This window comes from Saccopteryx bilineata, chromosome 2, assembly GCF_036850765.1.
Source record: "Saccopteryx bilineata isolate mSacBil1 chromosome 2, mSacBil1_pri_phased_curated, whole genome shotgun sequence".
In the NCBI taxonomy this organism is placed as follows: domain Eukaryota; kingdom Metazoa; phylum Chordata; class Mammalia; order Chiroptera; family Emballonuridae; genus Saccopteryx; species Saccopteryx bilineata.
Window position 1 is genome coordinate 353,518,871 of NC_089491.1, and position 27,142 is coordinate 353,546,012.

The following is a 27,142-nucleotide window of genomic DNA, read 5'->3' on the forward strand; positions in this document are numbered from 1 at the left end:
GCACTGGGATGGTGCTCTATACGCTGAGCTGCCTGGTCAGAGCCCAACAATTCTGTCTTTAAGTCATTTCTCTCTTTACAGTTTACTATAAGCATTCGAGAGAAACCAAGCTGCAACTTTCAATTCTTTGCTTAGAAATAGCTTCAGCCAAATATCTAAATTCCATTGCTCATAAGTTCTACCTTCCACAAAACACTAAGAGATGAACACAGTTCAGCCAGTCAAGTTCTTTGCCATGATGTAGCAAAGATCTTCCCTCCAGTTTCCAATCACACCTTCCTCATTTCCGGCTGAGACTCATCAGAATGGACTCTACTTATCCACATTTCTACCAACATTCTCTTACAGCCACTCAGGTATTCTTTTTTTTTTTTTTTTTAAACAAATTTTATTTTATTTTATTTTTTATTTATTCATTTTTTTTTTAGAGAGGAGAGGGAGAGACAGAGACAGAGAGAGAAGAAGAGACAGAGAGAGAGAAGTGGGGGAGGAGCTGGAAGCATCAACTCCCATATGTGCCTTGACCAGGCAAGCCCAGGGTTTCGAACCGGCGACCTCAGCATTTCCAGGTCGACGCTTTATCCACTGCGCCACCACAGGTCAGGCCACTCAGGTATTCTTAAAGAAGACAGGAGCTTCCTCTATAGCTCTCCTCTTCTGAGCCCTCACCCAAACTGCCTCAAAGTTCTGTTTGTGGCAATGTGGGCTTTTCCTAGCATGGACCTCCAGACTCTTCCAGCCTGTGTCCATTACCCCGTTCCAAAACTGCTTCCCCGTTGCTACGTTAGTTCTAGCAGCTCCTCACTCCTGGTATAGTTCAGCTTACTGAGCTATAACTGACATGCACGGTTGTAAGATATTTAAAGGACACATCATGGTACTTTGACATATATTGTGAAATTATTTCCTCATATAATTAACACATCCATCACCTCACATATTTATTTTTAATTTTAATTTTTTTAGTGTTTGTGTGAGAACACTTAAGTTCTCTCTCGGAAAATTTCAATTATATAATATAGTGCTATCAACTATAATCACTAAGTTCTTATTCATCTTATAGCTGAAAGTGTGGGGGTTTTTTTGTTGTTTTTTACCAAACCCCTACTTCTGCACCCCACCCTAGGCAACTGTGTTCCTACTCTGTTTCAATGGATTTATTGTTGTTGTTTTTTTAAAAAAGGATTCCACATATGAGTCATACCATGCAGTGCTTGTCTTTCTCTGGTTTATTTCACATAGCATAATGCCATCTACGTTGTCACAAACAGCAGGATATTTTTCCTTCTCATGGTTGAATAATAATACTTCATTGTGTATATATACTGCATCTTCTTAATCCATTCATCTGCTGATGGACACTTAGGTTTTTTTTGTTTTTTGGGGTTTTTTTTTGTATTTTTCTGAAGCTGGAAACGGGGATAGACAGTCAGACAGACTCCCGCATGCGCCCGACCGGGATCCACCCGGCGCGCCCACCAGGGGCGATGCTCTGCCCCTCCGGGGCATCGCTCTGCCGCGACCAGAGCCACTCTAGCGCCTGGGGCAGAGGCCAAGGAGCCATCCCCAGCACCGAGGCCATCTCTGCTCCAATGGAGCCTCACTGCGGGAGGGGAAGAGAGAGACAGAGAGGAAGGAGAGGGGGAGGGGTGGAGAAGCAGATGTGTGCTTCTCCTGTGTGCCCTGGCCGGGAATCAAACCCGGGACTTCTGCACGCCAGGCCAACGCTCTACCACTGAGCCAACCGGCCAGGGCCTTAGGTTGTTTTAATATCATGGCTATTGTGAATAATGCTGCAGTCAACATGGGAGTGTAGATAATCTCTTTAATATCCTGTTTCTATTTCCTTTAGATAGATACATTGAGGTGGAATCGCTGGGTCATATGGTAGTTCTATTTTTAAGTTTTTGAGGAACCTCCATACTGTTTTCTGTAGAGGCTGCACCAATTTACATTCTCACCAACAGTACACAAGGGCTTGCTTGTCTTCACATCTTCAACACTTGTCTCTTGTCCTTTTGATGCTAACCATTCTAATAGGTGTGAGGTGGTATCTCATTGTGATTTGGATTTGCATTCTTTATTAGTGATGTTGAGTGTCTTTTCATGTACCTGTAGCTTTTTTTTTTTTTCCCCTTCCTTTTTTTCAATTTTTCTGAAGCTGGAAACGGGGAGAGACAGCCAGACAGACTCCCGCATGCACTGGACCGGGATCCACCCGGCACACCCACCAGGGGGCGACACTCCGCCCCTCCGGGGTGCCGCTCCGCTGCGACCAGAGCCACTCCAGCACCTGGGGCAGAGGCCAAGGAGCCATCCCCAGCACCTGGGCCATCCCTACTCCAATGGAGCCTTGGCTGCGGGAGGGGAAGAGAGAGACAGAGAGGAAGGAGAGGGGGAGGGGTGGAGAAGCAGATGGGCGCTTCCCCTGTGTGCCCTGGCTGAGAATTGAACCCGGGATCCCTGCACACCAGGCCAACGCTCCACCACTGAGCCAACCGGCCAGGGCCTGTACCTGTAGCTTTTTATAGCCATTTGTTTGTCATCTTTAGAAAAATGTCTATGCAGTGCCTCTGTCATTTTTTGATCAGATTGGTTTTGCTATTGTTATAGGTTCTTTATATGGGATATTAACCCTCTATCAAATACTGTATATTATTTGCAAATACTTTCTCCCATTCTGTAGGTTGCCTTTTCATTCATTTTGTTGATGGCTTCCTTTGCTGTGCAGAAGCTGTTTAGTTTGATGAAGTCCCACTTGTTTATTTCTGCTTTTGGGGTCAAATCCAAAAAAACATCAAGACAGGATCTTAGCCCCCATTTTCTTCTAGGACTTTTATGGTTTCAGGTTCCAATTTTTAATCAATCTTGAGTTGATTTTTGTGTCTGCTCTAAGACAAGTGTCTAGTTTCATTTTATTGTATGTGTCCAGTTTATTTTCTTGGCTTTGTTGTACATTGTCTATGTATGTGGGGTTATTTCTAGGCTCTCTATTATATTCCATTGATCAGTGTCTGTTTTTATGACAATACCATACCATTTTGATGACTGTAGCTTTGTGATATAGTTTAAAATCAGGAAATGTGATGCCTCCAGCTTTGTTCTTTTTCAAGATTGCTTTGGCTACTCAGGGTCTTCTGTGGTTCCATACTAATTTTAGGATAGTTTTTCTTTCTGTGAAAAATGTCATTGGAATTTTGATATAGATTACTTTGGATAGTATGGACCTTTTAACAATATTAATTCTTCCAACCTATGAGTATGGAGTATCTTTCCACTATTTTTCCTGCCTTCAATTTCTTTCATCTTATAGTGTTTTATAATTTTCAGTGTACAGGTCTTTAACCTCCTTAGTAAAGTTTATTCCTAGGTATAGTACTAAATAAGACTTCTTTTTTTTTTTTTTGTATTTTTCTGAAGCTGGAAACGGGGAGGCAGTCAGACAGATCCCACATGTGCCCGACCAGGATCTACCCGGCACACCCACCAGGGGGTGATGCTCTGCCCATCTGGGGCGTCGCTCCGTCACAACCAGAGCCACTCTAGTGCCTGGGGCAGAGGCCAAGGAGCCATCCCCAGTGCCCGGGCCATCCTTCGCTCCAATGGAGCCCCGGCTGCTGCGGGAGGGAAAGAGAGAGACAGAGAGGAAGGAGAGGGGAAGGATGGAGAAGCAGATGGGCGCCTCTCCTGTGTGCCCTGGCCGGGAATCGAACCCAGGACTTCTGCGCGCCAGGCCGACGCTCTACCACTGAGCCAATTGGCCAGGGCTAAATAATACTTTTATAATTTCATATATTTTGTTATGCATTGGTAAAGTATACATGTGTGTTTCTTAATTAAAAACATCTTTTTTCATAATCTAGGATGATTTGGGGATGTTTCACAGGGCTGGAATGGATTAAATCTATTTCAGTTCTTTTAAATGGGAGAAATTTGTTTGATAATTGAGTTGACTGACGAGCTTGGTTACAGAACAAATTAAACTCGTATCTCAAGGTAGCACTGTATTTTATTTTTTGACCTAATTATAAATGGAATTGTTTTCTAAATTACTTTCTGATAGTTCATTAATAGTATAGAAATGCAACTGACTTTGCATATTAATTTTGTATCCTGCAACTTTACTAAATTCATTCATTACTTCTAACAGTTTTTTGGTGGTATCTTTAGGACTTTGTGTGCCTGCAAATGGAGTGTTTTACTTTTTTTCTTTTCCAATTTGGATGCCTTTTATTTCTTTTTCTTGCCCGATTTGCTCTGGTTAGGACTTCCAGTAGTATGTTGAGTAAGAGTGGGCATTAGTTCCTGATCTTCCAGCTTTACACTGTTGAGTGTGATGTTAGCTATAGGCTTGTCATATTTGGCCTTTATTACGTTGCGGTGTTTTCTCTCCATACCTAGCTGCTTCCACATTTTTAGGTTTGTTACAGCAGCACCCCACTCCTGGCCCAACTTTGTCTTAGTCCATTTTGGCTGCTATAAAACAGAACAAAAACCAACGAACAAAAACACCACTAACTGGATATTTTCTAAACAGAATAAATTTATTTCTCAGTTCTAGAGGCTGGAAGTCTGAGATCAGCATGGTCAGATGAGGGTTTTCTTCTTCTCGGGAGCCTCTTTTATAAGACTCTAATCCTGCTCCTGCCTCCACCCTCATAACTTAAGCATCTCCCAGAGTCCCTACCTTCTAATACTATCATTTATTGACACTAGGGTTTCAGCATGTCATGGGAGGGGGGGTGTAAATATGCAGGCTATAGCGCTTCTCAGTGATACTTTTGCTTAATGTCCTTGTAACTCAGTGCCTAGAGACAATCCTAGATCCTGCTTCCATAAGGGGGTGATTCTCTGACAATGCCCATGAAAGTTTTCCTGAGTGATGACAGGTGCATAAGGAAGGGGCAGGGTATGGAGAACCTGAAACCTGACATTTGAAAATTTGTTACTAATGCCCACCAACTGGTTCATATTAACTCATTTAGGTAAAGTCCTCATCATCATAGTTCACAGATTTGGGAGTCAGGAGCTTGTCCAAGGGCAGGAGTGAGGGACCAGATATTTGAACCCAGTTTCACCTTATTCCAGAGCCCATGCTCTTTTAAGTGGCTATGGAAGTATCTGTCAGTAGAGCCAAGAGTGCTGTTAGCTTTTTCCTAATTCAGGGCCTAGATGTCTTCAGATGTGCTTTGCTCTCCTCACCCCAATCCTGCTAAATCCAGAAGGCCAGTCATAGAATTAATGCTTGGGGTTAGACTCATCATTCTACCCCGCTGAGCTACAGCGTGTATCAGCTCCTTTTAGTTGCTTATGGGCTGAGCCCTCTGAGTGGACCCAGGTCCTCTCAGAGCTGAGGCTCCATGGTCATTCTGCCCCTCTGCCCTCCACAGGGGGTCTGATGTTTTGAAAGATTTTGCTTGCCAAAATACTGCATTTATGAAGATGTCCCATTCCCATTATTTATTAATTTATTTTTTTTTACAGAGACACAGAGAGAGTTAGAGAGAGAGAGAGACAGGGACAGACAGACAGGAACGGAGAGAGATGAGAAGCATCAATCATCAGTTTTTCATTGTGAAACCTTAGTTGTTCATTGATTGCTTTCTCATATGTGCCTTGACCGTGGGCTTTCAGCAGACTGAGTAACCCCTTGCACAAGCAAGCAACCTTGGATCCAAGCTGGTGAGCTTTTTTTTTTTTTTTTTTTTTCTCAAACCAGATGAGCCCACGCTCAAGCTGGCGACCTTGGGGTCTCGAACCTGGGTCCTCCGCATCCCAGTCAGACGCTCTATCCACTGCGCCACTGCCTGGTCAGGCCCATTCCCATTATTTATTAATTGCCCATTGGCATTCTGGCTAGCATGAAATAGCCAGTACTACTTCCTGGATAGATAAGACCCTGTCATCAGAAAGACAAAACAGCATGGTGGGCTTTTGCTGCCTGAGGCTCACGCAGTATCTGAAGGATTGCAAACAGTGACAGTCACCCATTCTATCTTGGTGTGGTCTTGCTCAGGATGTACACACAGAGCTGAGCTTGGAGCAAGATTTCTTGGCACTCATGGCTGTGCTCTCTTCACCCACTTACTCTTTCTAAATCCTTTATACCCAGTCTTCCCTTGTCCCCAAACCATCAAAGGTGTTCCACTCTCTCCAGGATATACCTGTTCTTGGCCTGGTACATAAGGATGTTCACAATGTTGCTTACATGCTTTTTCAGGTCTCGTCCATCTTCCCCCCAATCACTGTGCTTCTACCTAGCATTCCTAGTCTCTTGAATAACTTGGCAAATGTTGGTACCCTCATTTGGGACACCCTGCCTTCCTCCCCAGCGGAAGCCCCTCTCTGCCAACAGGTGTCAGCCCTTGTCTGCACCTCTCACATGCCTCAGCGCAGGAAGGGTCCACCCTGCTGGTGTCAGGCATTTGCATTTGTCACAGTGGTCTTGTTTTCCAGTTGAGGAAACACAGGTGGGCCTGGGATTAGATCACACAGCTCTTGCTGGTCAACCCTCTCATTACTCAAAGTAGTATCAATGGAAATCGAAATTTTCCTTTTATTAAACAGACTGAAGGAAACATATCACTCCCCAACAGACGCGCTCCCACAGCAGAACTTTTCCCCATTCGTCGTGCCAATGTTCCTTAGAAACACCAGCAGGTGCTGGCTGAGCAGGGACACCTTTAAGTCCGTGCCTCGGCCTGGACTTCACCTGACTGCTTAGGGACGGCCGAAGGTCCAGGGCCTTGTGTTGCCCAGGGCTGCTGCCCCTGGGGCTCAGCAGAAGCAAATTTCCCTCGGACCCCAAATCTTCCTTCTTACTCCCGTTTCTAGAACATCTAGCTCAGGGTGACTCAACCTGATACGTGTATACTTTAGTCTTTTGTTTCACTTTGCCACCCTAGGCTTTGCTGTACATCCCAGAGACAAGCAGTGTGCCATTCCATCATGACGCTGGTTCTGCTGTGGGCGGGGAGATGGCTTACCCCCGGGGCTGGAAGCGCCTCTGCCCCGAGTGGAGTGAGTGGCTGGGCATCGGCTAAATGACAAACAGTGACTCTTCTGCAAATGTGGAGGTTTATTTCAACAAAATGTGAAAATACATTTGACAGAAGCTCCTTGTCCATTCACTTCTCAGAGACAGGGGAAGGCTGCTTCTTGAACGAGGTGGACAGACATGGCAATCTCTGCTCTAGTGCATCTGGGTCAGCACTTCACCGACCCGTCTCCTGCCTCAGTGGCCCTGCATGGGGATTGGGCTGTGGCTCCGCCTGTCCTCTCCATGTAAAAAGTCCCTGCCCGGGGTAAGCCCTAAGGTGAGGGTTATGGAGAGGTAGGCAGTACAGGGTTCTAGAAAGGAAACGGATTCCTAATGTGCTGTAATTTGGTAGAGGGGGGAGAGGTAACCGGCTGTCACCTACCCTGCCTCTGGACAAATGCCAGGGCTGATGGGTGCATGACTCACAGCAGCTGTCAGTGTGTGGAGTTTATTTACTGCAGGGAAGTGTAGAGGAATGTGCTCAGAGATGAATTCAGTTCTTACCGGCAAGCAGGTACTAGCAACGGTGGGTGGTTCCTCCCGGGCTGCAAGTTGTTCCCCAACTCTGCCCGCCCTTCCCTGATGGTGCCCAATGCTTGCAGCTTGTACCAGGGCAGCCTGGCCGAGGCCCTGAGCTCCTGGGGGCAGCGACACTGTGCCCATCTGCAGAAGGCCCTGAAGAAGGGGAAGTGGAACTCTTTCTTGTGTGTGTACAGGGTTAAGGCTCCAAACTGCAGTGTGTACACAAGTATTCGTACCGGTGCTTCTAAAGCGTCTTAGTGATTTCCTCCGTGGTCATCAGTGACACATACAATCAGCTGCGCCGTAGGAACCGGATGCTACACCAGCCCTGGTCACCTGCCACTCTTGCTTTAAGAATACCAACAGGGGAGTCAGCAAGCTCTTTCCTGGAATAAACTGGTTCTTGAAGATACACAAATGTTTGCCACCACCCGTGAGGAGGCCCCTGCTGCTGGCTAGGCAGGGACAGTGAGCCTGAAGACAGCACCAAGAGGGAGTTGTAGATAACCTTAAGGTCATGTGGATTCTGTGTCCCTGGAAGCCTCATCCACACTGGGAAGGCTGCCTGGTGCCAACAGCACAGATGCCCCGGGGTCCTGTCGACACTGGGAGGTCTGCTGCCCACGTAATTCCAGGAGACCAGGCCCACAGGGAGCAGGACTGTAGGTGCTGGGACAGGCCCTGGGAACAGAGATGAGCGACTCTGTAGGCTCTGTAACATCCTGTGACTGTCAAGCTCCAGGCTCAACAGAAACAACCTTCCAAGTCCTAAAGAGAGACTATTTGGCCCCCTTTCCCTGTGGCAACTCCCTCCCGTCCATGACAGGGCAGCCCCCAGGCCCCTCTGCTGACTCAGGCTACAGCACTGCCTGCCCCCGCCCCTGGACATGGGCCTTGCAGCTCCCGCAGGTGCCCTGGCCAGTGGAGCAGTGACACGCAGGGCAGTGTTACATCACCATCTTTCCATTCTAAGAGAACCAAACTCAAGGTTGAGGCCCCTAAATCCCCAACAGTGACTTGGTCCGTTCCTTTCACTGCTCTTGGATTGTGGTCTGGCCTTCATCTTTGAGTTCCTGTAGAGCGTGCCAAGCCCATGCTGTTTTTCTTCATGAACAGGTGCCCCAGTGTGATTAAACTGGGACTGGTTCCTCTCCAGGGCTGAGTGTAAGGGCAAAGAAATACAGAGGGAGGCTTCCTCCTCTGCGGCCTGTGGCTGCAGACTCATGGGGCTGGGGACGCGGGCGGGCTGCTGGGACCAAGTGGCTGTCAGGACAGGAGGGCAGCCCTGCTTCTGTGTAGTGAGACCTCACGGTACATGTGTACCCTTCATTGCCTTCTCAGGTGTGTGCAGGAAGAGGGCTGTCCTCACAGCCACGGTAATAAATACTGAAGGGGACAGGTGTGACCGGTGGGGTGGAGCAGGCTTTGTGACCCACTGCAGTGTGTCATGTAGAGCCCGAAAACATTTGAGGGGAAGCAAATTGTCACTTTGATTCCAGTGCCAGGTCTCCTGTGCCTTCTCAGTACACTGGTTTCAGGTGTACAGGCGGCTCTAGCCCTTTTCTCTGGGGGTGGGGGCGGCGCTCCCTACGTTGATGGGGAGTCCATTGTGGAGAGGATCCGGACGACTTCTGCTCGCTGGGTGGGCGAGATGTGCTGGGTCATGTGGATGATGGAGTCCATGGCCACCTCGGGGTTGGCCTGCACCAAGCTGGAGGGGAAGAGGGGGAGGGTGAAGAGAGGGCAAAAGCAGAGGAGTCTGAAGGCAGCCTGAGAACTGCCGTGAAAGTGTCGGCAGAGCTCCGTGTGGATGTGCCAGTCAGCACCTCACCAGACTGGGCGTCCTGCAGGAAAAATGGCCCCAGCAGCAACATCAGTAACAAGATAAACCTGAGGCCCTGGCCGGTTGGCTCAGCGGTAGAGTGTTGGCCTGGCGTGCGGGGGACCCGGGTTTGATTCCCAGCCAGGGCACATAGGAGAAGCACCCATTTGCTTCTCCACCCCTCCCCCTCTCCTTCCTCTCTGTCTCTCTCTTCCCCTCCCGAAGCCAAGGCTCCATTGGAGCAAAGATGGCCCGGGCGCTGGGGATGGCTCCTTGGCCTCTGCCCCAGGCGCAGGAGTGGCTCTGGTCACGGCAGAGCGATGCCCCGGAGGGGCAGAGTATCACCCCTTGGTGAGCAGAGCTTCGCCCCTGGTGGCGTGCCAGGTGGATCCTGGTCGGGCGCATGCGGGAGTCTGTCTGACTGTCTCTCCCCGTTTCCAGCTTCAGAAAAGTACAAAAAAAAAAAAAAAAGATAAACCTGAAACCTTTTGCTATCTCAAAAGGTGAGGAAGTACTTCAAAAAAACCGATGGAGCCATGTCACAAAGACAGCGAAACCAGCATAAAGGGGTGCCCATTGGCTAAATCTGGGACATTTTGGGCATCAAAGTATGTGTAATAATTAAAAATTATCAAAGGCCTGACCAGGCGAGGTGGATAAAGCATAGGACTGAGACACAGAGGACCCAGGCTTAAAACCCCGAGGTCTCTGGCTTGAGCAAGGGGTCACTGGCTCAGCTGGAGTCCCCCAGTCAAGGCACATATGAGAAAGTAATCAATGAACAACTAAGGTGTCACAATAAAGAATTGATGCTTCTCGCCCTGGCTGGTTGGCTCAGCGGTAGAGCATCGGCCTAGCGTGCGGAGGACCCGGGTTCGATTCCCGGCCAGGGCACACAGGAGAAGCACCCATTTGCTTCTCCACCCCTCCTCCGCACCTTCCTCTCTGTCTCTGTCTTTCCCTCCCGCAGCCAAGGCTCCATTGGAGCAAAGATGGCCCGGGCGCTGGGGATGGTTCTGTGGCCTCTGCCTCAGGCGCTAGAGCGGCTCTAGTCGCAACATGGCGATGCCCAGGAGGGGCAGAGCATCGCCCCATGGTGGGCATGCCGGGTGGATCCCGGTCCGGTGCATGCGGGAGTCTGACTGTCTCTCCCTGTTTCCAGCTTCAGAAAAATGCAAAAAAAAAAAAAAAAAATATGCTTCTCATCTCTCTCCCTTCCTATCTGTCCCTCTGTCTCTCTCTCTCACACACACACAGAATAGAAATTCACTAGTCTACAGCAGTAGCAAACATATAAGTGAGTGGAGGAGGAGAGGACTTTTGCTCACAGAAGAATGGGGGTGGTGACTGGAGGATGTGCTCGAGTTGGAAAGTCATTCTGAACTCTCCCTGTAAAGACGGCACTGAGTGGGAATCACCCATGAGTGCTGAGTCCGGGTGAGAACTCTGATGAGGCTGGGGTGTTTGCACGGCCCTCAAGTGTCTCCCCACAGACTGTTCACTAGGTGCCAGGGGGAAAACCAGTCCTTATACACTGGAGAAACTGAGGAACATCTTGACAAATGCCAGGAGCGGCAGATGGCACCATGTGTCTCCAGAGGAGTTGCCTGTGAAGGCCACACCGCCACGTAGGCACATATGATCCGAAACTGATCCTGAGGGAACGCCTGACAAACTCAAAATGGGAAGTCCCACAGACGGGTTAGGAGCGTGTGTGCGCTCACACACGGTAAAGCCAGTAGGGAAACGTAAACAAGTGCATCTGGGTGCAGAGCTGGTCTTTGTTTTTGTTTTTAGTTTTGCAAATTTTAAGTAAACTGTTTCCAAATTAAACACTTTAAAATTGCCCCCTGTAGTGTCCACCCCTATCCTATGGAGAAGCCCAGGGCTCTAGAAGACAGCGAAGGCTCTGCTGGGGGAGGGGTGGCCCCAGGAAACTATGGGCAATCCTCTCTCCAATGGGACCGCTGGTCCAGTGGGGTGTCTGCACTTAAGAGATAATGGCTGCACTCAGAGAGCTACGGCTCCATCTCGCTGAGGTGCTCCAGTACCCGGGGACTGCGCTGAGGAGGGGCTGTGCTCCAGGGCTTGGTCCCTCTGCAGGTCTCTACAGTGGTCTCCAACAGAGACCACAAAGATGGTAACGCATTGTCATTCAAAATTTATTCTAGGCCCTGGCCGGTTGGCTCAGTGGTAGAGTGTCAGCCTGGCGTGCAGGAGTCCCAGGTTCGATTCCCGGCCAGGGCACACAGGAGAAGCGCCTATCTGCTTCTCCACACACCCCCCTCCTTCCTCTCTGTCTCTCTCTTCCCGTCCCGCAGCCAAGGCTCCATTGGAGCAAAGATGGCCCGGGCGCTGAGGATGGCTCCATGGCCTCTGCCTCAAGCGCTTGAATGGCTCCGGTTGCGGCAGAGCATTGCCCCCTAGTAGCCATGCTGGGTGGATCCCAGTCGGGCGCATGTGGGAGTCTGACTGCCTCCCCGTTTCCAACTTCAGAAAAATACAAAAAAAAAAAAAAATTTGTTCTAAACTTGTCACTCCAGAGAAGTGAGCCCCCTTCCCCTGGAGGAGTCCCAGCTGTGGCTCTCACCTGCGGATCTGCTTGAGGACGTAATCTCTGCTGATATATTTGATGTTTTCCTCTATCACTGAGCGCACGCCATCTTCCTCTGTCAGCTGTTTCTCCAGCCACTCCACCAGGTCCTTGTTATTGTCCCAAACATAGGCCTGCAAACAAATGAATCCTGGTCAAACACCAGGGGCCAGGCCAGACCCCAGAAGAATTTGCTCCATGTAAAAAAGTCATTCACGAGTCTCTGTTACTGTTGACATTGTAGAATGAGAAAACTGGCCTCAAGACGGGAGCTGTCCTCATCCTCCCTAACTTTGCTACAGGTCCCTACTAGGCTCGTCCGCGCGCCCCCCCCCCCCCCCCCCCCCCCCGGCATCAGTGCAAACATTCCGACACTGGGCCTGTCAATCTAGGTCTCTGCTGACTCCGCAAAGGCTGAGGAACCTGGTTAGAAGCCAAATGGTTTAGTCGAGTGCTGACTGAGAAGGAAAGGGTATGTAGTGGTTGAAAATGAGACATGCTTTCTGAGACCCAGTTCCTATAAGGTAAGTCTCTAGTCCCTGCTGTCAGATCCAGCTGACAAGGTGCCTGATTGTGGACGTAGAGCCCACGGTCTTTCAACAAGGCAGGGGGTTGGGGCTGATGTGAGGGAAGTCCTGCTGCTGGGGGGACAGCCGGAAGGTCAGAAGCCCATTTTATTTTCTATGAGACTATTCGGAAAGGTCAAGACATCTGTAACCCTGAGAGACTCCACAAACCCCCCTTGCCGTCTTTTTTCAAGATCATTTAGCTGAGTATTTCCTAGGTAGTTGACTACATAATAATTCAGGAGTGTGTTAGAAACCTAATAGCCTTGCTCTTCTCTCATTTTCTTTACAAATCATTTAGGAATCGTTTTGTTAATGGTTTCCGGAAAACCAAGTACCACCATTAGGGCTCATTCATATTTATGTCATTTTGTTTGGGTAATTAAACACAAAGCTTGTCATTTAAAGGTGCGCTATCCTTTTCTGTTATCACTAACGAAGTCAAAGTCAGAATGACAATGAGTTTGGCGCTATAATTTAATAGGTAGGTGCATTAGGGACTCTCAGAGGCTTGAGATGTGGTTCAGGATCCTGGCCCTCCCACCGCTGTGACTGGGCCTGCAAGGCACGAGGGGAAAAATAGCCCCGCATGGCTTTCTCACTTCCTACTCTGTGCCTGTAAAAATAATGGTTTCTTTTCAGATTCACTTCCCATTTCTAACTTAGCTGGCAAGTTAGATGTGACTGGTAATTTACTATGTTATGCAATTAACTTCCACATTTCTAACAGTTCTTAATGAGTCCTTCAGAGCTGAAGGATTAAGGATCAGCAACGTGCCTTTTCTAGCTTTCTGTTGAGTTCTTTTTCTGCTCCCAAGTTGCCCATCTCTGTGGCCAAGAGGGTGCAGATCTGAGTGAGCTGTCCCACCGCTCTGGGCCTCGGGCAGGACTGCGGACGCGGCTCTGAGGCTAAACGGCAGGAAAGGGTTTTGTTTGGAAGGGAAGGTGTGGGGTCCACGTCCATCTCTATTGACGGGTATGTGGGGGTGATGCTTCCCTCTGACACTGTCCTAAGGCCTCACATACGATACACCGGACTCGGCCATCTCCGTTTCTATTGCTGCTGCTCTGTGGCTTGAGGAAATTTGGAACATGCCCATACTTGTGGAGCTCTGGATGTAGGAGAAACTAAATAACTATTGCTTGTATTTCAGTATGAGAAAAAAACTAGGTTTACCCAAGAACCCCAAAGTCTTTCGTTTAGGAGAATATTTAATACTCCTATTAATCATTTTTAATCCGTTTGCTTTTAATTAAGAAACAGCATGATGCTTTCCTATCAACATATGCCAGGGAGCAGATTAATTGTGGCTTAAGATAACGCTCCTTGATTGGTGTAATGTATTAGCTAACGAGACGCCTGCTTCTAACGATGCTCAGACACTACTCGGGAAAGCCAGCTACCCTCTAGAGAAACTCTTCTGCCTTCCCCTCCTGCAGCCACAGAATGTGCTAGGTGTTTAAATGACACATTAAACAAGTTCCCAGACAGGATCAGAGCAACACATTCAAAGGTTTAGAACTGTTGCTCCACAGCCTCCCCTTTGAAAACCTCCTGACATGAATGATCTGCTGTTCCAAGCACAGCAGCTGGACAACCAACAAGCCAGACGTCAACAGAGTGCAGACCGCAGCGCAGGGCGCACGAAGGCCAGAGGGCCACAGATCTCAGTCAGCTGCATTTTTAGTAAGGATAAACAAACTTAAGCACCAGAGTGCCATAGATTTTTCTGCAACAGACCTGGGAGGGTTTAACATACATACTGTTGTGAGCTAACTTCCTTCCCCTGGGAAAAGCAAGGGTCCCTTCTGCTGGGTTAGGGAATGTACAGTCCTCATCTGCCCTCTTAGAACAGAATTATAAGACTCCTCACTCCAGCCATCCAGAAGGATGAGCCAATCCTATCCCCAGGGGTGGGGGGAGCTGGAGACAGCCATGATCATTTCCCTCCTGAAAATGATGAAAACGTGGCTCCTTAGTGTCCCAGGGTGGGTTTTAAACACGTGGGAAATGCTGGGCTGCTCACCTCATCATAGGCTTGGGCCCATATGTCACCTGCCTGACACTCGTCCCAATTAGACATCTTAATACGAACAAAATATCAATAATTAAACATCTCTACACTGATCTTACAAGAATGTTCAGCAGACCCTTGATCTCCCTACATCAGCAGATAAGCATCTCTAGTACTACTCAGCCTGTGTGAAGTAATTAGCCTACCTATCTTACAAAATCTAAATGATCTGTTTAGAAGTTTTGTTTCTAACATATCAATAGCTGTTAAGTCCTCTTTACTCGATAGCATAGCAGGCCAGGGAGTGACCAGGGCACAGCCTGATGGAAGTGAGCCTTGATGCCATGCCCTGCAGATAACTCACCCAGGAGCTGCCTAGAGGCACCTCAGCCATGTGATTTTTTTCCTGAGGCTGTGGATTACAATAGCAAGTGGTCGTGTGGGCTGGGGTCTCCTGAGAGCCTCTCCAGGGCCACGCAGTGCTGCCCAGGTCCTGCCTCACCTCCAGCCTCGTTGGTCCCAAATCAGAAGTTTGGTGCATAGATCTGTCCATGAGTTACTCGAGGCCAGGCCCTGGGGACAGTGGCAATCAAATGGCCTACCAACAGTGCTTTTCCTCTGTCATCCTCACAAAGATCCCCAATGACCACAGCTCATCCAGAAATCAGGAATAAGTGAATGGGTAGCTACCTGGACAATAAGAATGTGTCATGGCATCTTAGGTTGTGGATAAATTATAGCAGCCAAAACAAGGAACCGTCACTGAGATTCCACTATGATCATGGAACCAGCCCCGTCCTGCCAAGATCACTAAGTTCTACATCTTTAACTTTTAGTCTAGGTTACATTGTTATTATCTTCTAACAACCTGTGCTGGAAGAGGAGGAAGAAACTGGCGTATTTTGTCTGATGATGTCAGTCACTGCGCTCCATACTTTACAACTGCTCCACGCAGAGTGCCAATCTCAATTTCTACTAATGGCAGGGGGAAGAATCAGTCGGTTTGAAAAGCCACAAACCTCTAACTGGATCTAAGAATTAAGAGAGAAAACATGCCCAGGAAACAAATGTGTGCCATGTTCTCACAACCCAATTTAAACCCAAATTCTTATTTTTTTTTTTCAGAGAGCTATTGCTACGCTTTTCTTCTGCCTGCAGTGAAACTATGAACAATAAACCTACTAATTCCTACAACAGGATTGTCCCAGGGACTCAAACAGAATCCCATAACTCATGGTAACAGATTCCCCTAAGGCAGCAATGTTCAACCAGTGTGCCACAGGAATATTTAAAATATGCAAAACTTGACTATTTAGTCGGGAGCACTGACCTCTTTTCCCTTAGATCATCAGATAAAAAGGACAACAGTAGCTGAGCCATAAATATATAGGTTGTATCTTATTGGTCACATGGCCTATTAAGATTGGGTCTGATTGGTTAATTCTTGGTACCAGAAGTCCTTACATGCAAGTATAGGCACCTGATATTTTAAAAAGTCACTTTTGAGCTTGACCAGGCAGTGGCGCAGTGGATAGAGTGTCGGACTGAGATGCAGAGGACCCAGGTTTGAGACCCCGAGGTCGCCAGCTTGAGCATAGGCTCATCTGGTTTGAGCAAAAGCCCACCAGCTTGAATCCAAGGTCGCTGGCTCCAGCAAGGGGTTACTTACTTGGTCTGCTTAAGGCCCGCGGTCAAGGCACATATGAGAAAGCAATCAATGAACAACTACGGTGTTGCAACGCACAATAAAAAACTAATGATTGATGCTTCTCATCTCTCTCTGTTCCTGTCTGTCTGTCCCTGTCTATCCCTCTCTCTGACTCACTCTCTGTCTCTGTAAAAAATAAATAAAAATTTTAAAAAGTCACTTTTGAGCAAAAAAGGGTAGGTAATCACCATTAAATCACCTTTTGTAAATCAAAGTTATACCTATTTTTTTTGTCACAGTGGTGAAGAATATATTTTTTGTGTGCTGCAGAATTTCAGTAATTAGTTTATGTGCCACGAGATGAAAAAGGTTGAAAATCACTGCTCTGAGGGAAGAAAAGAATTACCTGTCTCAGTTATGTAGTATCACAGTGTCTTCAAATTTTCAGCCCCAGAATCTCTTCAGGATTAAGATTAAAAAGCTAATTCTCTGAGAAAAAGAATGTGCAGCACAGCAGACAGATGCCTGTCACTTCACACCTCTCCCTCCCGGAGCCACAGTGAGGGCCAGAAGATCTGGGCTCAGCCAGTCCTTGCACTCGAAGGCCGCGGCACCCAGCGTCTGTCACTGTCGGAGGGACCAAGCAGACACTGCGGCCGCCCCTCCAAGGCCCTGCAGACGGTTCTGAACGCTGCTGCACCTTGTCTCAAGGGCGATGCAGACTGTGTTGCCCACCCCACACTGAGCTAGGTCCTGCTGAGCCTGCAGAACAGGCGGTTTCAAAGCTACATCACAGGATCCCCCGCCCTCTTTCTCTTGGGCTGTCCTGGACGGAGGGCTCAGGAAAATGCTGTCTTTTGTAGATGGGGACAAGGAGAACCGCCCAGTTCTGGGGCAGAGCTGGTTCCCAGGGCCTCAGGCAGCCCCGCTGGAGCCGTCTTCTGTACTTGGTTCCCAGCTGTGAGTCTGCCCACACACAGGCCTCTGTCCTCTCCACCAGGAAAAGATGGCAATGACCTCGTTCTCCAGACACAGTCCCCCGGAGCCGGATGCTGAGGACTGAAGAACCTATCCACTCACTTCATGCTTAGAGGAAAGCTATTCCTTCTCATCCTTGTGCCCACTGAGGCCGCGCACATCCATTAGTGACTAATGTGGTAGGAAGGCGGTGCGGGCCTCTCCTGGCCACACGCACACACTCCATTTACCTAGCCAGCCACTCTTAACTGGAGAACAACCTCTTATTTTACACTTGCGTGACTCTCAATGCCAACTTCCACTAGAAGCTGCCAGTAGCCACTGACAAAACTGTCTCACTCAATTATGATGCCACAGACTGACCTTAACCTGAACCAAATGTCACATAGGCTGCACTCCCCTGCTGCACATCTGAAATATTTATCCAAAGAAGCTTTTCAGTCGTAAAAAAAAATGGATAGGCTTAACACAAAGGTGAACCTTAGAAGGACCCGGAATCACTGACTTTAAAGCCGACGGCAAACCTTGGTGTCTCTTCCTGAGTGCTCTCAGCACAGGCTTCAGGGGACGCTTTCTGGAAAGGAGCTGGAGCGCCCCCACCCCACCCCCATCAGAAATCAACCCAGTATCACCAGACGTTTCTGGTCATGCAGCTCTCAGGAAGAGAGACATTTTCAGCACATACTACCAATATTCTGGTAAAATGTTTATTTGATTAACATGACTGACTTTTAACCCATACACTACCAATAAAGATTAATTTCTTTTACTTAGCAGAAAGAAATAGAAATAAAAGTTCTAACTTTTCCTTCCTGTCTTCCCATGGACTGTCTTTTGGAAGCCAGGATTTCAGGGGCAAGTGCTGGTGCAAGAGCATCAGACAGGGCTGGGCAGGGTCACTGCCCAGGGCATGTGTCCTCTGAGAGACTTCCCAGAGTCATCGCTACCAGTTCCTTCCAGCTCAGATGTGAAATCAGACCGTTAGTGGTCACAGCACCTACTACCCAACAGCTGTCACCTCTCTCAGGCTCTGGCTCCCGCCGCACAACACCCTGAGCAGTCTTCCTACAACACAGGTCAGACGATGTCTCTGCTGCTTTGAACACCTCACGGCTCCCCCAGGACCAGGTGCAGAGCCCTCAACGCAGCGCCCACAGCCCAGCATGACCTGCTCCCAGCCACCCAGACACTCCTGCAATCATGACCCTTCTGTGGACAGGCCTCAGAACAGGCTGCGCCCTGACCAGCACATCCTGCCCACACCCCTGTCCAGCCTCTTCCTCTGGTTCCTTTCTACGTGGTTTTCAGGTCTCTGCGTCATCACTTCTACAAGTCTTCCCAGACTCCCCTCCTCCCTCCCAAGGAGTGGGTCAGGTGTCCTCTCTCTGTGCTCTGTGACCTCATTGTCGGGTGTGACCTCTGGACTGCTCTGGGTCTCCCTCTGGATGGTGAGCTCTGTGTGGACAGGAACACTGTCTGCCTCTTTGACTGTCGTGTCCCCAGGGCCTAGTGCAGTATCTGGTATTGAGCAAGTATTCAAAAAAGTTTGCTGAGAGAATGAGCTATAAAAAGTGTCCTACCGCCTCTTCTGACAGACGCCAGGACAGGTTACTGTAGGGGAAGGAAATGGGGCTTAGGCCTGTATGCTTGCCTTCCAGGCCTGGGACTCTGAGGTGACAAGCCCAACTGTCCTCGGTGTGAGGAGCGTGGCATGAAGGCTCCTCCAAGGGCGCCACCCACCTTCACCGTCCCTTCCACTTCCACAAACCAGCGCCTTAACATGGCCTGGATCTGGCCGTCAGTCAGCTCGGGGTTGGCACTGTGGATTTTCCTCTTGACCAGGTCCTCCAGCAGGAGCCGCCTCAGCCGCCAGTAGAAGAAGGTACGGGATGTTTTCCAGTCCAGGATGTCCTATTACCGACAAGAACAAACTTAGTCGCCCAGTCCCAGTTCCTGTTCAGGGCACCCTTCAGAATGCAGCCCCTACGCCCTGTTGACCACTGCGCTGTGCAGGTGATGGGCCTGGCTGATGCTTAACCCAACGCATGGCCGCCACGCTCTGGGGGCAGGGCTGGGAATTCCCAGGTAACCAGAGTGAGGAACTGGCTTTGAGCTCAAACACCTTGCATGCACATCACGTGCAAGTTAGCTGCTGCCGGAACCCTGACACTAGTCATTCACAGCCCGAGCGCCGCCTGGGCAGCTCTCCCCAGTGGAGGCACGTGTGACTCAGTTTACCACCAGTTAACTGGAGTCCAGGAGGTCACCTCAATCATAAACTGTTTTAGGATGATAGTGGATATGGAAAAAGGGATAAGTCTCCAAAAAACTGAACAATAGTTTGATCAGCGCAAACTGTTTTAATCCGGTGCTAACGGCTCCCTGCGCGTGAGCCTGTGTGCATGAGACACACGCTTGCCTGCAGGTCTCTGACAAGTCAGAAGTGGCAACCACTGTACTTACGTTAATAACACCCTTCTCCTGCATCCGGCCTGGTGTGTCGTGCAAGTCAGCAAACTGCACAGCCACCTGGTGGTAAATGGGGATGAGGAACTCCTCCCGCTCCTTCATCTTGTTCTCCAGCTCCTTCCGCTCAGCTGCACTGAGCTCAGGGGTGCCTGCAATTAACAACCTGCCCGTCACACTCCGTGGTGACCAGGAATCTCTGAGCTGCTCCATTGTCTTCACCCCCTTGGCTGAGTGACAGGCCTCTGTGAGATAGCAGACCATCTTTACCTTGCCACAGGGAGCCCACACGTCCTCCTTTCCTGGCTGAGTCAAAACCAGGAAAGCAGCCATGGGAGTCCCTATTCCCAGGCCTCCCCCTGAGCAGGTACGAACCACCACCTGGAGGCTAGTGTATCTCATCATCTCACCACTGACAGCCAGACCTGTCCTTTCCCTGTGAAGGACACCATGCCCAGGCCCTGCTGACCAGCCTCAGAGCAGAAGGACTATTAGAGCAGGGACATGGTGGGGCAGCATCCCTCATGCATCCAAGCAGCCCCTCGCCTCATGTCCACTCCAGCAGCCTCCCCGTGTGATGAGGGTGAATGACTTCTAAAGTCACAAGCTGCTTTGCTCTACAGCTTGAATTGTAGGTTCTCTTGGCCTAAAGTAAGTAGAATCCAACCTAGTTAGAATCAGGTCTGTGTGTGTCCTGCCGGCCTCATGGACTCCCCCCCCCCCTCCTGCCTGGGCTGCTGCTGACAGCAACCCCTGACCACGGTGACAAAGACATTCTAGTTCTTGGGCTAAAAGAGAAGGAAGAGGGAAAAAGAGGGTGGCAGTCCACGAACCCTATCTGGATCATAAAGCACACAGTACACTCACTCAACACATAGGAGACTTTGGAATTCCTTATAACAGGGACCCTCCCCCATCAGCAGTGTCCCAGGAAAGGGGCGGCTATGTTGTACTTTTATTCCTAATGACTCTCAGACTGCCTTCTGGGCAATCAATACAGAGAATTTAGTTGCCTGCCTAGGAAGGAGGAGTAAGTCTAGCTGAAGGAGCAAATCGGGACAGCCCCTGGTGTTGAGGACAACCTGAAATGCTTTGTCACCAAAGCTGACAAATAAATACATGACCACAGATGATGGGATGCAGAGAGAAAGGTCTTTTTCCAGCATGTCTATCTGAGAACAGGCCTTGCTTTTTATGCCCTTATGAATCATGTGCCATATACAGCCTTGGGCTGCTGACTGAGCTGTAAGTGTTATATACAAACACATGTTAATAGAACAGGGATGCAACTATAATACCTAGTTTCATTTTTATGAGGTTTTTAGGTGCTCAACTCTACTTTGTATTCTTTTTAACCCATCACTACTTTAAAGCTGTGAAGAACAAAGTGGGAGGCTATCTTTTCTTGGACTCTCACATAGAGGACAGTTGCTGACTTCTCACTCTGGGTCCCTGACACCTCAGCAGCCTTTCTTCCAAACCGGGAAGCCAGCACGAGGGCACCAGGCCCACGCTGTGGGACGAGATGAAGGCCCACTCATTCGAGTGTGGATCTGCCTGGAGAACTGATGGGTGGAGGGCCAACTGCTTTCTTCTGGGCTGAAACTGTCTCAGTCGTAACACCCTCAACAGGGAAGCAAACATTTTTCCTTCTCCAAAAAAAGGAACCAAGACTCCTTGAAGAAACAGTTGATTCCAGGGCTGGAGGAGGAAAAATATAAGATGAGCCTGGAACATACTGTCACAAAGAACAGGAAGCGCTGAAAACATGATTGTTAAAAGGACATGGGAGCCATTTTGAACGTGTTCCACTGGCCAAGTCTGGGACAATTTGAGTAGCAAATTTATCAAAAAAGATAATGTTTATTAGGAGACAGATCATTCATGGAATCAACTAAGACCCTATGAGCCCATCCTGATATAAATGATTAAATGAAGAGAAGGGAAGGGACCACTCCTTTCTAGCTGAATAACAATTAGTAGACATAGAGTAATGATGGAGTCAGAAAATCGCCATTTTACAACCATCATAGTAACTGGATTATCAATGCATACTAAAAACTAGTGGGTGAAAGTTTGATGAGGATCAGGATATTTACACAGTCTAAAAGTATCTCCTTACAAATTACTTATGAATTACAAAGAGGAAAATGGTAATTTTACAGTGGATTAGCCTAGTCAACAAAACCTTAAAACAAGTAATCAAAGTTACCATTACCAAGAGTAGGACCAACTGGTATCATGTGCCTCCTGCTGTAATGTCTAGAGAAGGATATAATATTCCTTTTGCAATCTTCCTGCCCAAAATACATTGTCTGAATCCAACCATGAGGAACTATGAGAAAAGCCCAAAGTAAGGAACATGCTACAAAAAAGTGGCTTGAATTCTTCAAAAAAAGTCCAGATCATGAATAAGAAAAGGTCAAAGAATTATTCCAGATTAGACTAAAAATAGTTCACAATAAATTGTAATGTGTGGTCTGGGATTAGATTTCAGACAAAAAAAGAAAATAAACTATATAGGATATTATTGGGACAACTGGCAACATTTTAATATGAATCATGGATTAGACCAGGGGTCCCCAAACTACGGCCCGCAGGCCGCATGCGGACCCCTGAGGCCATTTATCCGGCCCCCGCCACACCTCCGGAGGGGGCACCTCTTTCATTAGTGGTCAGTAAGAGGAGCACATTGGCCATCTCATTAGCCAAAAGCAGGCCCATAGTTTCCATTGAAATACTGGTCAGTTTGTTGATTTAAATTTACTTGTTCTTTATTTTTAAATATTGTATTTGTTCCTGTTTTGTTTTTTTACTTTAAAATAGGATATGTGCAGTGTGCATAGGGATTTGTTCATAGTTTTTTTTATAGTCCGGCCCTCCAACAGTCTGAGGGACAGTGAACTGGCCCCCTGAGTAAAAAGTTTGGGGACCCCTGGATTAGACAGTAGTGTCTCAATGTTATAGTTCCTGATTCTGATAAATGTACTGTGAGTGTGTAAGGAAAAGTCTGTGTTCTTGGAAACACACACTAAACATGAATAAAGCAGAATACAGACTATTCTCCAATGGCTCAAATAAAATGTATGTGTCTGTATGTCTCTCTGTGTGTCTGTGTGCAGACAGTGAGTGAGCACATGCACATAAGCATGCAGAAATGACAAAGCAAAGGGGACACTATGCTAACAATAGGTAAATCTGAGGAAAAGGCAAAGAAGTCCTTTGTCATATTTTTATAGATTTTCTGTAAAATTACATACAATGAAAGTTTAAAAAAAAATGTTCAAGCTGGCTCCCCAATGCATACAATCAATAATCAAAGCTAATATATACTACAGGGCACTATCTAAGTGCTTTATCTATTCACTCAGTTCATACTTACAATAACTTTAGGAGGTTGGTATTCTTATTACCCTCATCTTAAAGGGGAGGAAGTGGAGGTACCAAGGATTTCTGTAATTTACCAAGGTCACAAAGCCAGCAAGCGGCAGAGCCAGGACCGAGTGCAGCACGTGGCTCCCTGGCATGTGAACACTGTTAGGTCGTCTCCACTGCTCACCTGGGGCAGAGGCAAGGCTTCAGCTGCAGTGCAGTGGTCTCTGGGTTTCAGAAAGGGCTAAGTGATGATGGCAGACTCCTGGCTGGTGAAGCTGAAGTTCCATCTTAGTCCCATTCCACAACTGAGACCAAGACCATGTCTCCAGTAATTCCCACTCTGTGGGCCAAGCTTTAGATTTAAGGGTAGCTCCACCTCCCCTTAGGAGGTGGGGCCATAGACATGGCCGCATAGGGAGTCTCAGACCCTTGCCACATTCTCCTGGGTGTATACATACTAATATGTATACATGCACCAAATATGACACAGACCGTTTTTCCACCCAGTGCTCTCAGAGTTACACAGCTCATATGTCAGCACACATAATTCAGACTTAGGTCTGGTCAGCTCTTACCACTTCTGCCAAGCTGAATACCTAAATGTTACCGAGCGCTTTCCAAGTTGCTTCACAAACATCATTTCTAATCCTTGTAACAACACAACCTCACAAAAAAGGTGTCTATTTTACAAATGAGAAAACCAAGGCTCTGAAAACTCAGTGGAGTGACTTGCCCAATGGCATCTAGCTCTTAAACAGCAAAGTCACGGCCCTGGCCAGTTGGCTCAGTGGTAGAGCGCTGGCCTGACGTGCAGGAGTCCCGGGTTCGATTCCTGGCCAGGGCACACAGGAGAAGCCCATCTGCTTCTCTACCCCTCCTCCTCTCCTTCCTCTCTGTCTCTCTCTTCCCCTCCCGCAGCCAAGGCTCCATTGGAGCAAAGTTGGCCCGGGCGCTGAGGATGGCTCCATGGCCTCTGCCTCAGGTGCTAGAATGGCTCTGGTTGCAACAGAGCAACGCCCCAGGTGGGCAAAGCATTGCCCCCTGATGGGTGTGCTGGGTGGATCCCAGTCGGGTGCATGTGGTAGTCTGTCTGACTGCCTCCCAGTTTCCAACTTCAGAAAAATACAAAAACAAAAAACAAAACAAAAAACCCCCAGCAAAGTCAGGATTTACACTTGGGTCTGGGTGTCCCTGAAGCCTGTGTTCCTCCACGTTACCTGGGACTGACAGGGATCAAGCAGGTGTCCTGGCAGCTGCCCCAGAAGAGGAATCAGCTTTAGATTTAAGGGTAGCTCCACCTCCCCTTAGGAGGTGGGGCCATAGACATGGCCGCATAGGGAGTCTCAGACCCTTGCCACATTCTCCTAGAATGTGTTAGCGAGGAGGTGAGAACCTAGCTGAGCTCTGGGTGTAGAGCGGGAGGCCATGTGAGCTCAGGAGCAGACATTCTGCAAAGAGGGCATTGGCTTTACCAAGCTGGAGGGACAGAGAAGGTTGGCTCTTGGACTAGCAAAGGTCTTGTCCACCCAATCATGCTATTCCAGAGCTTTGAAAGAACAAAATAATCACTTAAAATGTTCTGCCCCACTGAGCTAGGGGATCACAAAGCACCTCCCAAAGGCCACCCTGCGAGATTCCTTCAGTAAATCTTCTGACCACAGCTCAAGACATACCTCACACTGATCTGTGTTGGTGCAGTGGATAAAGCGCTGACCTGGGACACGGAAGTTGCAGGTTCAAAACCCTGAACTTGCCTGGTCAAAGCACATATGGGAATTGATGCTTCCTATTCCTCCTCCTTTTCTCTCTCTCTTTATTCTCTCTTTAAAAATGGATAAATAGCCTGACCAGGCGGTGGCACAGTGGATAGAGCGTCGGACTGGGATGCCGAGGACCCAGGTTCGAGCCCCCGAGGTTGCCAGCTTGAGCGTGGGCTCATCTGGTTTGAGCAAAAGCTCACCAGCTTGGACCCAAGGTCGCTGACTCTAGCAAGGAGTTACTCGGTCTGCTGAAGGCCCGTGGTAAAGGCACATATGAGAAAGCAATCAATGAACAACTAAGGTGTCACAATGTACAACGAAAAACTAATGATTGATGCTTCTCATCTCTCCGTTCCTGTCTGTCTGTCCCTGTCTATCCCTCTCTCTGATTCTCTCTCTGTCTCTGTAAAATAAATAAATAAATAATTAAAAATTAAAAAAAAATTAAAAATGGATAAATAACATCTTTAAAAAAAAGACCTTCCAATAAAATTCAAAGCAAGGAAAAGAGAGCAGAGAATATATGTATTTTAAATGCACACAAGAAAGTCAAGGATTTGTGGGCTTTGTTTTAAGGTGGGGGAGGAAAGGTCTTCTAAATTTTATTTTCTAAAAGTAAAATGCTGCTCTTAAGCTAGCCAGACCCTGTGCAGCACACCCAGGCCCTCTCCTTGTACGGCAAAGCAGCCGGCCTGGTAATGATTTAGGGGAGATTAACAAATATGTCAATGTCTATTTTCTGCTTAATTTAAAAGCAGCGTCCATAAAGATTTTTGACTTCTGAACCCTGTTCTCCTGAAAGAAAGAAGGTAAGAATGAGGAGGGGGATAAAGAGTGATTATCCTATCATTGATCGTTTGTCAGGAGCATTTCTTATTCACTGGACTATTGTAAAAAGCTAAGCTCTCGATCAATCCTGTAAGCTCCCTGTACAATTAAATATCTTGGAATGGTTTTCTTTCTTTTCTAGCCAGATTGCAGGGCCTCAGGGTTTTTAGGAAAGCAAGTGCGCGCGCGTGTGTGTGTGTGTGTGTGTGTGTGTGTGTAAGAATGTGCCACAGAGGAAAGACTATTTCAGGAAAAGGCTGAATGAGAGAAAAGAGGCAGGTTACTCCCATCAAACTTCCTTCCCAAAATAAAAAGTCCCCATGATATCCTAAACTCCAACTTTATAAACTTTTAATGTAAAGAGTTCAAAACAGAACTCTGATCAAATGAGAAAGGCTAACATTACTGAGATGTTACTACTACGTGCTGAAACTATTTAAGTATCTTTCACCTCATGTAGTCCTTGGAACAACCCTAAAAGATCACTATCTTACAGATGAGGAAACTGAGGCACAAAGAAGTGAAGTAGCTTGCCTAAGGCCACAAAGCTGGGAAAAGGTGGAGCTGTGATTTGGGCTTAGGGAGTCTGCAGAGCCCATGCTCTTGAAATGAAACAACTGACCCACAGTGTCCACAGGGCAGCAGCCTGTCAGGTGTTCCCGGGCCAACATAATGAAAAACCACATCTCTCCTCCATGGGGTCAAAGCTGAAGAAAAGCTTCCGAGGAGAGAGCTGATCTGTGCAGCAGGAGGTATTTGCTGCCCAGCTACAACACTGAGGGCAGGTGGAGAAGGCCGGCCGCACCCTGTGGATGAGCAGGCCATATCCTATGGCGGAGGGTATGGGAGGAGGGGTGAGACCTTCAAAGCTTAAAATAAAAATTGGGCTACAAAAATTCTCTGCTCAACCAAAGGCAATAGACAACCTTGTAGAAATCTTTCCTTTTCTGAGCTCATTTTCTCATTTGGGTTTGGTCTAATGTGTGTTAGTGTAACAACAATATTAATCTGGCAAACAAGAAACATGTTTTGTAAAACAATGAAATATTAAATTGTTTCTTTTTTTTAGTTATACTGACAAGTGTATGTAAATTAAAACCCAATTTTAACTTTTATGGGCCCTTCTTCCTTCTCTTAAGAAAGCAATTTGCTTTGATTGGTTAAATATACTTATAAAGTTAAGACAAGAACTAGACCACTTTCCGTACTAAGCTCCATAATATCTCAGCTATAGGAACATACACGTTAACCCTGAGACTGAAAAATCAGCATAAAAAAAGACCAGAGTCTTATTAAGATTCAGAAGTACAAACCTAAATAGCAGTTTAAAAGATCTATGTAATGATATTTCCTATGTTGAAAGAAATCTTTCTATAAAGATAGTAAGATACAGTGGGGGAAAAGCCCTGCAAAACTACTTCCGATTCCATAACAGGTGTGCCTCTCCTTTCACAAAGCATTCTTGAAGAACTGCATAAATCAGATCCTGTTTTAAATGCCTTAAGGGAGCTATTTAGAAGGAACCCTGCA

At 47.7% G+C, this 27,142-nt stretch overlaps 2 protein-coding genes and 1 long non-coding RNA gene across 3 annotated transcripts in view; 2 read left to right on the forward strand and 1 right to left on the reverse strand.

The window, feature by feature from the left end:
• Positions 1 to 16,490, forward strand: part of LOC136326603 (uncharacterized) — a 30,741-nt gene extending 14,251 nt beyond the window's left edge. The window contains exon 3 of the long non-coding RNA XR_010729486.1: positions 15,683 to 16,490. This is a non-coding gene — a long non-coding RNA (uncharacterized lncRNA). The remainder of the gene's footprint in view (positions 1 to 15,682) is intronic.
• The window catches only part of AATF (apoptosis antagonizing transcription factor), a 187,217-nt gene that overhangs the window by 156,601 nt on the left and 3,474 nt on the right, over positions 1 to 27,142 (forward strand). The window lies entirely within an intron of this gene.
• Positions 8,108 to 27,142, reverse strand: part of ACACA (acetyl-CoA carboxylase alpha) — a 273,603-nt gene continuing 254,568 nt past the window's right edge. The window contains exons 53-56 of the mRNA XM_066262811.1: positions 19,647 to 19,801; positions 18,924 to 19,094; positions 11,974 to 12,110; positions 8,108 to 9,272 (exon numbers count right to left, since the gene is read on the reverse strand). Coding sequence (XP_066118908.1) covers positions 9,149 to 9,272; positions 11,974 to 12,110; positions 18,924 to 19,094; positions 19,647 to 19,801 — 587 coding nt within the window. The 3' untranslated portion in view covers positions 8,108 to 9,148. The remainder of the gene's footprint in view (positions 9,273 to 11,973; positions 12,111 to 18,923; positions 19,095 to 19,646; positions 19,802 to 27,142) is intronic.